This window comes from Paramormyrops kingsleyae, chromosome 25 (assembly GCF_048594095.1).
Source record: "Paramormyrops kingsleyae isolate MSU_618 chromosome 25, PKINGS_0.4, whole genome shotgun sequence".
NCBI lineage: Eukaryota > Metazoa > Chordata > Actinopteri > Osteoglossiformes > Mormyridae > Paramormyrops > Paramormyrops kingsleyae.
Genome location: NC_132821.1, coordinates 18787469 through 18801298, shown reverse-complemented (window position 1 = coordinate 18801298; position 13830 = coordinate 18787469). Strand labels below are relative to the sequence as shown.

General features: G+C 52.6%; 1 protein-coding gene across 1 annotated transcript in view; it reads right to left on the bottom strand.

Annotated features, from left to right (window-relative positions):
• The window catches only part of LOC111845786 (teneurin-3-like), a 301519-nt gene that overhangs the window by 27510 nt on the left and 260179 nt on the right, over nt 1-13830 (bottom strand). Inside the window, exons 24-29 of the mRNA XM_072707755.1 lie at nt 10193-10219; nt 9268-9285; nt 8219-8365; nt 6297-6513; nt 2902-3021; nt 1573-1834 (exon numbers count right to left, since the gene is read on the bottom strand). Of these exons, the coding sequence (XP_072563856.1) occupies nt 1573-1834; nt 2902-3021; nt 6297-6513; nt 8219-8365; nt 9268-9285; nt 10193-10219 (791 nt within the window). The remainder of the gene's footprint in view (nt 1-1572; nt 1835-2901; nt 3022-6296; nt 6514-8218; nt 8366-9267; nt 9286-10192; nt 10220-13830) is intronic.

The window sequence follows — 13830 nt, the reverse complement described above, 5'->3', positions numbered from 1 at the left end:
CTCCGGCGGGCAACGCACTAGGGACAGCACACCCCTGCTGACGGGCTACACCTTGTGGACGGCTCCCCCCTCGCCAATGGGTGACGATGCTCAGGACAGCACACCCACATCGGCAGGCGATGCGCACGGGACGGCACACCCCTGCCAACGGATGGCACGCTCGGGACAGCACACACACCCCCATCAAGGGTGGATGGCACCGGCGGAGCCCCAGGGGTCAGTCCCCTTTAGAGGTGGATGCGGAGCCCCAGGGGTCAGTCCCCTTTAGAGGTGGATGCGGAGCCCCAGGGGTCAGTCCCCTTTAGAGGTGGATGCGGAGCCATATGCTCAGGCAAAGCTGCACCACGGCAGCACAGTTAAATGCACTGTTTGTCTCTCTCCATCTATTCCTGAAGTGTCTGCTAAATAGCCCATAACCCCCCCCCCCACCCCCTCCCGCACCGGGCAAAACACCCTGTGGCAAGGGGACATGTGATTCTACAGGAGGAGGAGGAGGCGGGCTGGGGCGGGGTGTCGGTGAAGGCAGCAGAAGGCCGCGTGCTTGCAGGCATTCCCTGACAAACCCCGATGTTTATCTTACTCTGACAGAGGAGGCGGGGGGGGGGGCGCTTTCCAATTAAAGAACCATTCAGCGGAGCGGAAGACCCTCACAATCAAACGTGGTGCAGCGCCCTCGTCTTGTGGGCACACCTGTCACCCCTGCACCTCTCTCCCCCTGGGGGCGGCACGTGGTCCGACAGGCCCCCGACCCCTTCCCATGCTCTGGTCTCCGTTTACAGAAGTACCATTACCTTTAACGTCCACAAACAGATTTCCATAAGTGCTTCATCCTCCTATCCTCCTTTGTCTAATGGGCGCCACAAAACAATGGGGAACTTGGACACCTGAGAGCAGGAAGGGCCGGCAGGTGGGCGGGAGGGCCTGCGGGGGAGGGGGGGGGGCAGGCGGGTCCACGGCTCACATCTGCATCCGCCCACCAGGTACAGAGGATTCTGAATATTTATGAGCAGCGACTGTGAAATCCTGACAGGCCGCCCCAGGTAGTAAAATCCCGAGACGCACCAGCCTGCTGACGTACCGCAGGACGGCAGCGACACCTCGAAATAAACGTGTGCATTCCAGGCCGCGTTTCTGTGACACGAACCCGACCCAAACACAGTGGCAGTTACGCTTGCTCTGGCGTACAGCAAGCCCACATTACAGAGACGACCAAACTGCTGTCACCTGGGAATTATACAAACATTTCATGCACAAAAAAGAAATTAAACAAGAACGGATTACTTCGGCTTTACAGGAAAGCAGTGGGAATATTTTTGTAATTTTGACAGGAGCACAGTGTTCATGATGCCGATGGTACTGGTTTGGCTGGTGGTGGCCACATAACAACACTGAAACCACTTCCCACATGCTTGAGATTAATTACTGAAATATGAATGGGTACTTGAGAGGTGCCTGTTTATGAGTTGACCTGAAGGGGGCACCATTCTGGACACCACAGTCGTCCAGGGAAATCTATCAGGGAATTTACTGTTGAACTTCCCAAATCCTGGGATTCATGTGCTCTAATCTCACCTGCGTCTCCGGGAGGAAGGGGTTGTCCTCGGGAGACGACCTGTGGAAGGTGGAGAGAGGCGAGGCCACAACGAGGGGGCTGGGCGTGACGAAGCCGCTCAGATCGCAGCTGGGGATGTCGTTCTCCTCACGCTTCATCACCAGGGTGTCCATGACATGGAAGACGCCCCAAGGGATCCACACGGTGCGCCTCTGTGGCAGGAACGGGGCACGCTCGAAGCTCAGCGTCAGCGAGGCGCCGCCATTGGCCAGCAGGTCGAACCTGTAAACACTCGTTCTGTGAGATCGATGACGTGCAGACAGGAATTCTGCGAGATGTCCCGAGAGGCGTTCTGTTTAGTGTGATTCTGTTTGTTTTCCTGTTCAGCCAGAAGCACACATCTGTAATTCTCAGGCTCTGAGAGCGAGCCAGCTGCCCCCCCCCCGTCCACCCCACGCTGGACACAGGATGCGGCTTGGGGACGGTTATCTGGACACATTCCCTACATCTTCCATCAAAGAAAGCCTTTGGGGATGAAACATCTGGAGGGCTCGGCATAAGCTCGGACATGACACGCCTCTGCAGCCGCAAGCTCGCACCGGACTGGATGCCAGTCCATCTCGCCATCTGCTTAGCCACCGCTGCGGCACACCCGCGCCAAGGCAATTAGGCACCAGTTGCCGGGCAGTGGGCCTCAGCGCGTCCGGAGCACAGGTCAGCACGCACCCCACGCACCCTTGTTTACCTTCTCCACACCCCCACCCATCACTGCAGGAGCGCCGGCAGCTCCGCTTACACTCCGCAGGAATGTTCTGGAGCGCCGTGGTCCAAATGAGGCTCTGTGCGAAACCACAGCGCAGCTTCCGCAACAAGAACCAAGCGCCTCGTCTGCTGATTGATGTCGTCCTTGTAAATTCAATGAATTTTTAAACGGGTCATTTTAAGCCTGCATTTCTCTCGGCCCAAATGCGACGGTTGCGGGGGGGGTGGGGGACGGCGTCGCGTCCGTGCATTAAGCACGCTGATAATGAAGGAATCGGGTTACCCCATTTTGGGAGCACTTGTAACTGGGCCGCGGGATACACGTCCACCATCGCAGCGGTGACACGCGCGTTTCGGGATGCCATGTGGGCAGGGACAGCCCCCTGGCGTCGGGGAGACCGTGGGGAAGAGGGGCTGGGGATGCCAGATTCAGCCTATAGGCGGCACATACGGCATGGGAGAGGTGGGGGCCATAGTGTTTGTCCGGTGAGGTCAGTGGAGTGTGGGGATACCATGTAATATCGGGTACAGAGCCACAGGCGTGTATGTGTGTGTGTGCGTGTGCGTGTGCGGTGGGCGGTACATACATGCCGTCCTGTCGCGTGATACTGTATCCGTGCTCCGGGTAATGCAGGAAGGAGACATTGACTCCGATGAGCGGAGTCCCATCTGCTGTCAGCACCTGACCTCGGATGATGGACACCAGGCTGAGGGAGGGGCAGAGACATTGAAGCCACCCCAACTGTTAGTATCCACTCCCTATAGGTCAGCAGGGGTGTTACACACAGCTGCTTTAGCGGAAACACTTCCAGCGCATACGGGAATCATGCGGACTCACACGCAGGCATGCAGACACAGCCACCGGCACACAAGGACAAATTCTTTTGGCTACCCTGGTGCTCTGAGCCCCCATCTTTAATCCACACACAGTGCACCGAGAACGACGGCACTCTCAGATGACATCGGCCGCCGGCTCCCTGCTGACTTGCGATTGATCCTTGGCTGGTGAGATACTGTAACATACATCAGTCCTCGGCTTCGCCGGATGCACGTGCCTCAACTCACCCACTGACACCCAAAGGGAGACTCAACCTGCTAACAAACTGACCGTAAAGCAGGGAGCAAAGCGATCGACGGTTTCGGACAGTGGCCTTCCCCCACGCTGCCACAGACTGCCTGTAGCATTTCAGCTTGACATCCGTCACCGTCAGCAGACCGGAGGCTCTGTATGGACACTCTTAGCCACCGTAGCATGTGACCCAGCCTGGCCTTAATGGACCCTCAGCGTGTTACCATCACTGTGCCCTCCAATCCTCTATGGATTGTGCTTTCAGGGTCTCAGAGAAACTCACAGCCGTGATCTGCTGATCCCCGCGTACAGCCAGAAAAACGAAAACATGCCGCTAACAAAATAAATTTGTGCTCTGAAAGGACGGCCGTTTGTTGTCGGCCTAGCCTGCGGGCGATGGCGCTCTGGAGGAAGATGTAAAGGCACACGCTGTGCTGGCTGGCCCGTCTACGCCCACCGCGAGAGGAATAAAAACAAGAACCGCCGATGAATCAAGAGGCGCTGGAGAGAGAGGAGAAGAAAAACTCCAGCAGAGGTGTGCAGCCATTTACAGCTCCTGAGAGAGACGGCGGTGTGAGGCGCCGTACCAATGCACGCTGCATACAGCTGGGGGGGGGGGTGTGTGTGTGTGGGGGGGGGGGGGGTCACACAGCACCCCAGGCTGAACAGACAGGTTGCCATTTCAGGAAGGAGCATTGTTCATCCATTCAGAAGAAGAAATTCTTGTCCAAAGAACAGCTCCTTCATGTGATTGACGTATATTTTGCTCTGAAGGACCATACATGTAATTTTTTCAGGTTTGTCTTGATGGCACCAGAATAAACAGGGTGTGCACCTTAAAACTCATTTAGGCCCCCTGAATAAACGGATTCCAGGCCGTTCAACATGTTTCTACATGAATTTACACATCAGGACAGACAGAAAGCGTTCCGTTGCAATGCTGATCCAGGACAGGATAGGCTGAGAGCGTCCTGTAGTAATGCTGAACCAGGAGAGGACAGAGGCCCTGTTCAGAGACCTTTCCAGGACCACAGGGCCCAGCGGTGCCTCGTGTCTCAGGACGCATGGCCCAGTTTTATATGAATGTTTCAGCCCGGCGGTCTCCTGCTCTGGCGTGACAGGGGTGTCTCTGCCCCACAGCCACTGGTCTCCATCTCAACGTGGCTACTTGGGCCAAGCGGACGCTCCCAAAAGACATCGTTTGCAGGCCTCAAATCTCAGGAACGGGGGGTTAGCAGTGCAAAGAGGCGAGTGGCCTTTACAGTGGAAGTTGATACTTAGCAGCAGATTACGGCATGCTATTTGGTGAGCTGGGGGGGGGGGGCTGGGTGGGGCACACGTGTCCCGTCCTGGCTTCTGCTATCTCCCCGACAGCCTTTGCACACTGCATAACACGTATGTGGCCATCTCTCATGTTTCTGATGTGAAACATTCTCATGCACTTAGGCCAAGGTGTTAATTACACACTCATTCCGCTTCTGTTTGAAGATAAGCAGAATCATGCTCCTCAAGAAGTGAGGCAGTGGTGGGGTGTGTGGGGGGGGGGGCGGGATTGTGGGCTTGGATACAGCTGGCCTTCGGCGCTGCTGCAAAAGCTTTTTAAGTTGGGGGAAGATTTTACAACTGCTCTGTGAATTTGCTCACCGAGCGTAGCGTTGGAGGTTGGTGCTGATTAGGGAGACGAGTGCCTAAACAAATAGCGAAAAGAGCCGGCTGGTGCACACTGGCGTGTTGGTACTGCGGCTGCGTCGATACACCATCACACGGAATGATTATGTCCATTTTTCCACTGGGTGAAACCGAGCTCCCAAGGCAGCCACAGAAAAGAACACAAGCAGCAGACAGCAATGAGGTCAGCCTGCAAACAGCTAACAAAAACGAAAATCAAACAGACGAGTCCGCAAACAGCTAACAAAAACAAAAACCAAACGGACGTGAGTCCACAAACGGCTAACAAAAACAAGAGGGGCCAGCTGGTGAGCACCGAGCGGAAAACAAAGCAAAACAGACGTCTGCAAGAAAACAAAACAAAGATGAGATTGTGAACAGCTAGAAAAACAAGACGAAGATGAATTTGGCTAACGGACTGATGGAAACAAGACGAGCCTAATACAAAAAGCACGGTAGAGATGAGCCTGCGAAGTTCTAATGAAGCGCACTGCAGCGACAAGGTAAGACGTGAGTGTAGTCGCACTGGCACTTTCTGACCTTGTCGGTGGAACATTACACTGCATAACGACCAGAAAAAGCCTGCCACATTTCCCCAGTGTCTACAATACTATTAGATGACCACTTTTCCCAAGTCCCACTCTCAAAAATAGCGAGAGAATGACCTCTGATTGGATTACAGGAAGGACGTGACTGGGGTGCTCACACACTCCTACACTTACCATTCCATCACAGAACCGCACCGCATTGTCTGTAAACTTAATAATTCTGGTTTTCGCGACATTGTCGATCATGCTATAGTACCCTAGCGCACAGCGGCCCCTATATAACATCAGGTTCTCTGAGACACAGAGAACAATACTGAACGGAAATGTATCGGTGACCAGTGAAATACACTGAAGAAAATGTTTCTTATTGAGGTGGTTCCCAACCTGGTCATCGAGGACTCTAAGATGGTTCATGTTTTTGTGGAGCTGGGAGGAAGCAAAAACGTGGACCGTCTGCGGGTCCCCGGAGACAAGGTTGGGAAACACAGTCCTATTGACTTCACTGAATTTTACAGAAACGATTTGGATTTAAAAACACATGGTTAGGAATAGACCACAGAACTGTAACCTGAAAGCTCACTATTCAAGTCCTGGGATCGTCCCTCTGTGGAATCCTTAAGCACTTAAATTTATGGTGTGCGAAGAGGTACAACAGCATGTTAGCCATGCATAATCAGGCGGGAGGTGTAGTCCGTACCTTTGGTTGAAGGGGTTCTCTCCGGGGATCACATGACTGCCATCAGGCCCCAGTAGGAAGCTGACACGTTGGTAGAAGGAGCGGGCGGCCTGGGGAGTCAGCGAGGGCTGGGCCTGGGCGAGCAGCTCAGCGGGTTCAGGAGACCCCTGGCAGTAGGTCTGGCTGCGACACGAGCTCTGCAGACAACAGTCGGGATCCATGCAGTCCACCAGGCCGTCTGCAATAGTGAGGACACCTGCTGGTGAGGACGCGCCCTTGCACCTGGCCTGAAACTTTCCCAAGTAGCTGTCAGACAGATTACTGCAGGAGCTTGAATGGGCAGAGGGACAAAGAACATCAGGTTTGTTTCAGAGCAGCTGACCTCCAGCATGGAGATGCCCGATGTTCAGCCTGTGAGGCAGGCTGGTCCGCCTCAGCGCCCAGTGAGGCTACCTTCACTGCCTCCAGCAGTGCCATCTAGAAAGATCTAAGCGCCCATCGTGAAAAGATATTTTCGGTCACTTAAATGAAATGTAGGCCCGTTAAAAAAAACTCAGAACAGATTACAAAATCATTTATTTATGATGCTGTTCACTGGGAAAAAAAGTGCTAATGTAGCAAATGTTTCGACCACCTACAGGCTTTCATCACCGGAGAAATATTTGTGGTAGAATCATTTTGCTTCCCCCCCAGTAAAAATCCATTGGATACCTCGTAAAATGGAGCCTTTCGTCTTGGTTAGTTTATAAAAACCCAGTGCTTGTCTGGGAGGGAGGTTTATAAAGCGGCATGCGAATGACATCCCCATCCGCGGGACACAGGTTTTTTACAGGGCTGTTCCATTTGCATTGAGGAGGACTGCAAATCTAATTTTCACTGCGTGTGATGGGGGAGGGGGCCGAATCTGTAGGCCTTTACACAAACTTGGTTGAAACATCTCCGTAACACAGGGAGACTGGGAGTGGATTTCTGGGTACGTCTCTGGTAGGACTGAGCAGCTTGTGAAGGATGGCTGCTCTCACATGAGCGCTGCTTGCCTGGGTGTGCCTCACGTTTGCGTGCGGGGAGTGCAATCCCAGCATCCTTCAGGAAAATGTACGGCGGGGCCCTCCGCAGCCAAAAAAGATACAAGAGCTGACATCTCCTTCAGAGCAGAACGCTGCTTCAGAAATACCCCCTCCCCCTGCTTTCTGCCCCCAACATCCATCATGCCACTGAGCACCACGGTGCTGCCAGACAAGCGAGAACTAGAGTGTAATGTGGAAGGACAGGGCGTGAGTGCGTTTGTGCTGGGGGGGGGGGGGTCTCTACCACAAAGGGTCCGAATTGGTGGAAGACAGGGAAAACTCAACACCACAGGATGCAATATGAGACTGGTGGATTTTTTCATTATTTCGGGGTGGAAAGAAGCAGGCTTTAGCAGGGGTGCCCCAGCCTACCCTGACCCTGCTAGAGGTTAGAGATCAGACCATGACTCAAGACTCTTCCGTGGGCTACCACTCTCTAAAGGGCTAACAATGTTCCGTGGGATAACTCTGTTCTATGGGCTACCACTCTCCCATGGACTAACACTGTTCTATGGGCTACCATTCTCCCATAAACTAACACTGTTCTATGGGCTACCATTCTCCCATAGGCTAACACTGTTCTATGGGCTACCACTCTCCCATGGGCTAACACTGTTCTATGGGCTACCATTCTCCCATAGGCTAACACTGTTCTATGGGCTACCACTCTCCCATGGGCTAACACTGTTCTATGGGCTACCATTCTCCCATAGGCTAACACTGTTCTATGGGCTACCACTCTCCCATGGGCTAACACTGTTCCATCCGCTAATGCTCTCCCATGGGCTAACACTGTTCCATCAAACATTCACCAGCATAGTGGAACCAACCTGCACTTCAGCCCTGCCCCCCAGAGGAACACTCCCTCCATCTCACCTCCCTCGTTGTCCTTGCCGTCCGTACAGAGGGTCTCCATGGCGACATCGCACCCTGCCCCCCGCCACCCAGACTGGCAGAGGCAGTGCCAGCCATTCTGGTCCAAGGTGCATCTCCCATTGTTGTTGCACAAACCGGGGCAGCCCTCTGTCGAGACAAAGAAGTCAGTCAAACGTGGGAACCAATAAGAAAGAGGCAGAGCAAAAGGGGAGGGGTTTCAAAGAATACCATTGCATTCAAATGAAACAACCAAACGAAAACCAAAAGCATATATCAAAAATAACAGTGTTTGGTGAACATATACTGACAGAACAACTGACAGGCCTTGAGAAAAGCACAGATACTGCAAGTTCACATGAATGTGGACCACTTTCAACAAGCCTGTTTTTATTTATAATTGAAATAATTTTCTTCACTGTCACCGTGGACAAATTTAAAATAAACAGGCAAGTCTCGTTCCTTTCCAGAACTTTCCAGTTCTTCTGCTGGGTCAGACTGCTGACAGGCCTCATTGAGTCGTACCGAGGGAGACACGTAAGCATTCAGGTCCATATGATTAAATAAATAAGGAGAAGAGAAAAGGCCCCTTTCTGGGCTCGAAGCAGCCACACATCCATGTGGAGTCGCAGCACATTTCAGATACAAGCACAAAGTATAGGATGGCTTTCTGCTTGCCTCCAGCTCTATACTTTATGCAGAACATAGACATTCCTCTTTACAACTTAAGCCAAGCCCAAGAAATAACTACAGCAGCCCCACATCTAGCCTAACATACATGAGGATTCAGGCCGCAAGTGCATGGGCCAAGACCAACAGGTCCCAAAGACCAGACGAAAGCAAATTAAATGAAATCAAAACAAAAAGCAAGAAAGAAAGAAACAAAGAGCCGTGTGTGTCTGATTAATTCGGACGGACAAGAATGAGGTACCAGGAAAGAAAAACAACAAAACATTGAGAGACTGAACAGACACGTTCACGCCGTGCTTCAAGACAGATAGCGGAGAGAGCGGCTGCTACTGACGGTCTCCCTGGGACCCGGGAGCTGTTACCTTTATATCCTATCCTCTCTGCGATTACGGCCCCGGAGGAGGGAGATTTGGGAAAGAAAATTAAAATGCTCAGAACTCATCTTTGTGAAGGACGCGGCAGAGCGAGCGAGCGACAAACACGGAGGGCAGGAACGGGGAGGGAATGAGGCGCGGCAAACGGTGTCGAACAAAACGCCGGTAAAGCGAGATTCTTTAAATGACTGCAGACGTAGATCCCATTTCTGCCTGGGCTAGTGCAGACGATGCATCTGGGCAATGAGATAATGCTGTGATATTACTTACAATACAACACAGGACTCTAATGTATGTTTAATTTAGCAGGCATATTAAAAAGTATCAGTAAGGAATGACATGCAGTTTTAAAAAGGGTGATTGAAATATACTACTTAATTAAAAAGATTAACTGTGTTAATAATTGCTTTTTAAATCTAATTCAGAGAATTAAAGACAGTATAAAGAGACATTAATTGGGAGAAAAACACTGTATATATCATAACCACAGTACTGTCCAGCTGAGAAACATTAATATTCAATTTATGTGCTGGATTTACATACACACTGGAGAAAAATCTAGAGTCACATGTTAAGAACACTGCATGCTGGGAAATTATACTTGCTATCAATCATTTGAAAAGTTCACAGTCCTGCAGCCTTACAGGGGTTTGTGGATCCTCCTGTTTTGCACGCTGACTTGTGCCCCTCCTCCCCCTATATTATGTACTATGGAGTTTGTCTCTTTCTATGTTCTCACTTCAAGATCAGACAGGTGAGCAATGCTGTCAGAGAGGTTAAGCAGTGAGATGGCTTTCTGGGTCTGACAGATGGGCAGCAAAGGAAAGGGAGGTGGGGGGGGGCAGTCTGGAGGGGAGGGGTGGTGCAAGGATGAAGTGAGGAACAGCACGAATAAAGTACGGAAGCACAGTACCTGGTACTATCCTCTCCAGGTTTTGATCTTGAGAGAATGAGAAGGGGAAAAGAAGAGAGAGAGAGAGAGAGAGAGAGAGAAAGAGAGAGAAGCAGAAGTTTCAGAGCAGGGAACAGAAATTCGCTGACATGACAGACAAACGCGAGAGAGGCAGCCTGTGCAGCGAGGGACCTGGTGACACCTTCATGACGGAAATGACACCGGCACTTTCATTTTACCGGGCCCTTTTGCCGCTGTTGAGCCAAGAGCAGCGGGCCGCTGTCCTCCAGGAAGTCCCCCACGGACACCTCGTACAGTGCTGGGGCCTGTCAGCCTCAAACTAAAGGGCCCAATGAGACGGCCTCTCTCTCTCTCTGTTGGTAATGCCGTTATCTGGCAGTCAGCTGCCTTGTATTCACTTAAGCGGGGCCTGTGGAAGTCTGTCATATCCAATCTAACGTCTGCGATCTGCACCGTGACTCTGTAATCTGGGCCGAGATCAGCACGGCACAGCGGAATCGGGGCTGTCAGCCCTGTAACCTTAGAGAGCGTAAGCCTGGCCTGCTCACAGAAGCGTTCTCATTGGATGACTTCAGCATGCAGCCAAAAATAAGATTTAACAGCACTGATGGTAAAGCGACCACTCTAAGGCCACATCGGTATGTGTGTATAGCTCAATAGATTAGCCAGCCTCTAACGGAAGTACCCGGAATGTATCAGTCTGTGTCTGAGACCAAACAAATGGCTTCAGCTCCTGGTAACATGCACCCCCCCCCCCCTCCCTGCGCGTTAAATATGGTTCACAGACACAATATGACCCGCCTCTTAATCAGGTGAAGAAGCTGCCCCCATTTACAGGTAGAGGAGCACAGATGAAGCACAGCTTCATGCACAGCGGAACCTAGCTCTGCCTGCCGACTAAATGACATTACTCTTTGACCAGTTACACCCGACACTCAAACAGCCTCCCTCCGCGGAGACCCCCTGGGCCCCAGATTCATTTTATCTTAATTACCAGCTAGACCACCAGGCCTTCACTGCTCCTCACCTGCACACAGAGCCATGACAAACCAGGGCTCCACGTCAGGGGTGGCATCGATCAGCATGAACCAGCCCGGCAGCGTTAGCATTTAGCCAGTTAGCATCCTGCGACCGAGCCGCGAGATACCAGTTCAGGGATGATCTGGACAGAGATTGGATTATTCGTTTTGTTTTAGCTTTTATGTTATGATTCTTTTATTTAGAATGCGTAGAAAATCCAAGTGCGTTTGAAATATATTACTATTAAAACCGACATTATTAAATCAAAAATTCTAGTCTTCCTCTCCTCCAGCTCATTTGGAAACCTGCAGCTATTGTTTGTGGGTACGGCATGACACATGTGTGCCGTCTGGGGGAGGGTTAGGGTTGGGATGGCAGGCCAGGGTGCAGTGAGGGAGCCTCCTGTCACCTGACCCGCTGGACTGGCTTTACTGAACACACCTGTTCGCTGTTCCTGAATGGCCTGCAAGAGGCTCTGTGATTAATACCCTTCACACATCTACGTCCTGCCATGAAGGCGCGTGCCAAAGGAAATAAACAAACACAAAGCCTTTCACAGAGTGAACAGCGGAAACATGCGACATACAGCTGAAAGTGGCCCATCAGCGATTATGCTGCCCGTATTTATTCGTTGTTCTCCTGTGCTGTGACGCTCCCACTTTCTCCCTATTCCTGTCAAGGGGAGAGTTCTCCGCGCCACTTAACGTAACCTTGGCTATCGGGGCTGCTTTACATCGGCAAAGAACGCAACAAAGGTTTTCCGGCTGAAGTCACCGCGCTGCGTTTAAACACGTCACGCTCCTGATAGATGCTGCTGTCTGAGGCTCGTAATCTTTACAGGAGGAGATGAAAGGGGCTGTTTGGGCCCCGGAAACGAACAGCCGTGTCTAAGCCATGAAACTGTCGCTCTGTGGCATCAACGCAATGCGGGTATACAAAAAAAAAAAAAACCACGCCAGAGAGGCAGTGAAAGGAGCCCTTAGAGATTACCACGGCGATGTGGCCCAAAGCGCTGTCATATAATTGGATTAAAGCCGCTTTGTTGGGGCAGAAGCTATTCAGAGCTTGAAGGGGGAACGCTGTTCAGGATCAGTGTGGAAAAGCCCCTCATCAGCAGCACATCTGATGCAACATGGAGTTTCGTTACTTGGCACAGTGGAGATCATTTCTTACCAGGGCACTGCCGCATGGGGGGGAGTGATGTAGCTCATAATGACCACCCCCCCCACACACCCCCACATCTTGCCCCCAGCTGCTTCTAGTTACAGGGCAGCCGGGTGCCTGGTGTACTCCCCGTACCCCCGATCTGACCGGGGGCCATGTTAATACTTGATTAATGGTGGGGGGGGGGGGGGGGGAATGCAGCTCTGTTTTGAGTGGAGTGTATCACAGTGCAGTGGGGGGGCAGTGCTGAATGTGGGACACTGAGGGGGGGGCTAGTGAGTAGTGTGGGGGTCAGCGGCGGCTCTCCCCAGGACCAGTGCCAATTTCGCCGTAGTTGCGGGGCAAGACGGCGGGTCACGGAGTCAAAGAGCGCGAGGAGACCTCATTAACTCACTGGAAGCGGACCGGTCGCTCTCATGCAGGCCAGGAGATTACCCCCCCCCCTAACGTTTACCGGGCCAGCAGCTGACCGCCTACCACACACACACACTGAAGAAGAGAAAAAAAAACACACGCTGTCCATTGGGGAGATGCATGACACACGGTGACGAAGGGTCCAACGTGTCCAGAGAACAAAACATAAATTAAAAGTATATTTCAAGGACGCGCAGGAGGGAGGGGAAGGACAGGCATCTATTCTGGGGGGCTCCTGAGGCAGGAGGCCGGGCGAGGCAGGCGAGGCGGCTGCCGTCCCTTTGCACTGCGCCTTGTGTCCCACATACTCGTGTGCGACACCACGCCAAGGCCAAATCCGAGCGGCCTGACACACTACCCCCGCTGCCCCCCCCCCCCCGGAGCAGCACGTCTCCTGCCCAGTATTTTATGTTAATGATTCCGCCTGTTTAAGCAAAGAGCGTAATCCTGATGAATTTCAACAACCCTAACTATTCAAATTTAATTTAGCCGGTTTACAAGGGGGCTGATTATAAATGAGCGGCGGTGCCTCCGCCGACTCGCCCCCCCCAGGCCTGGACACGTCCACTCGGCTTACGGGGATTTCTCCCCGACGAGGTGCCCCCCCCGCAGCCCGGTATCGAGTCCCACACTGTGAAATGTCACCAGGCTCCGGAAGTACTTTGCCGGTTCCAGTCTAGCTTCCTAACAGGCTGTACGGGCTTCACCGAACCAGCTGCAGTGAAAATAAGCAGCTTAAGTTAAGACTCGGTGTCGAGCTCCGCAGGCCTCTGGGCGACTCCAGGGCTTATCCGCCGGGAAGGACTCGCGACTCTCGGCCCGGCTAACAGGCGGCGACGCCGCCACGGTTAACGATCCCAATCCCACATCTCGGCCTTCAAGGTGCCTCGCGAGCAGTGAAGAGCCACCCATAACCCACCTGGCACAGCCGCGAAAATCCGGGCGCGGCGCGCGTGAGAGCCCGCGCTCCGGATCACCGCGAGGTAATACCACCCGTCCAGCCTAACGGACCCAATTAGCTGTACAGTGATGAAGAAATT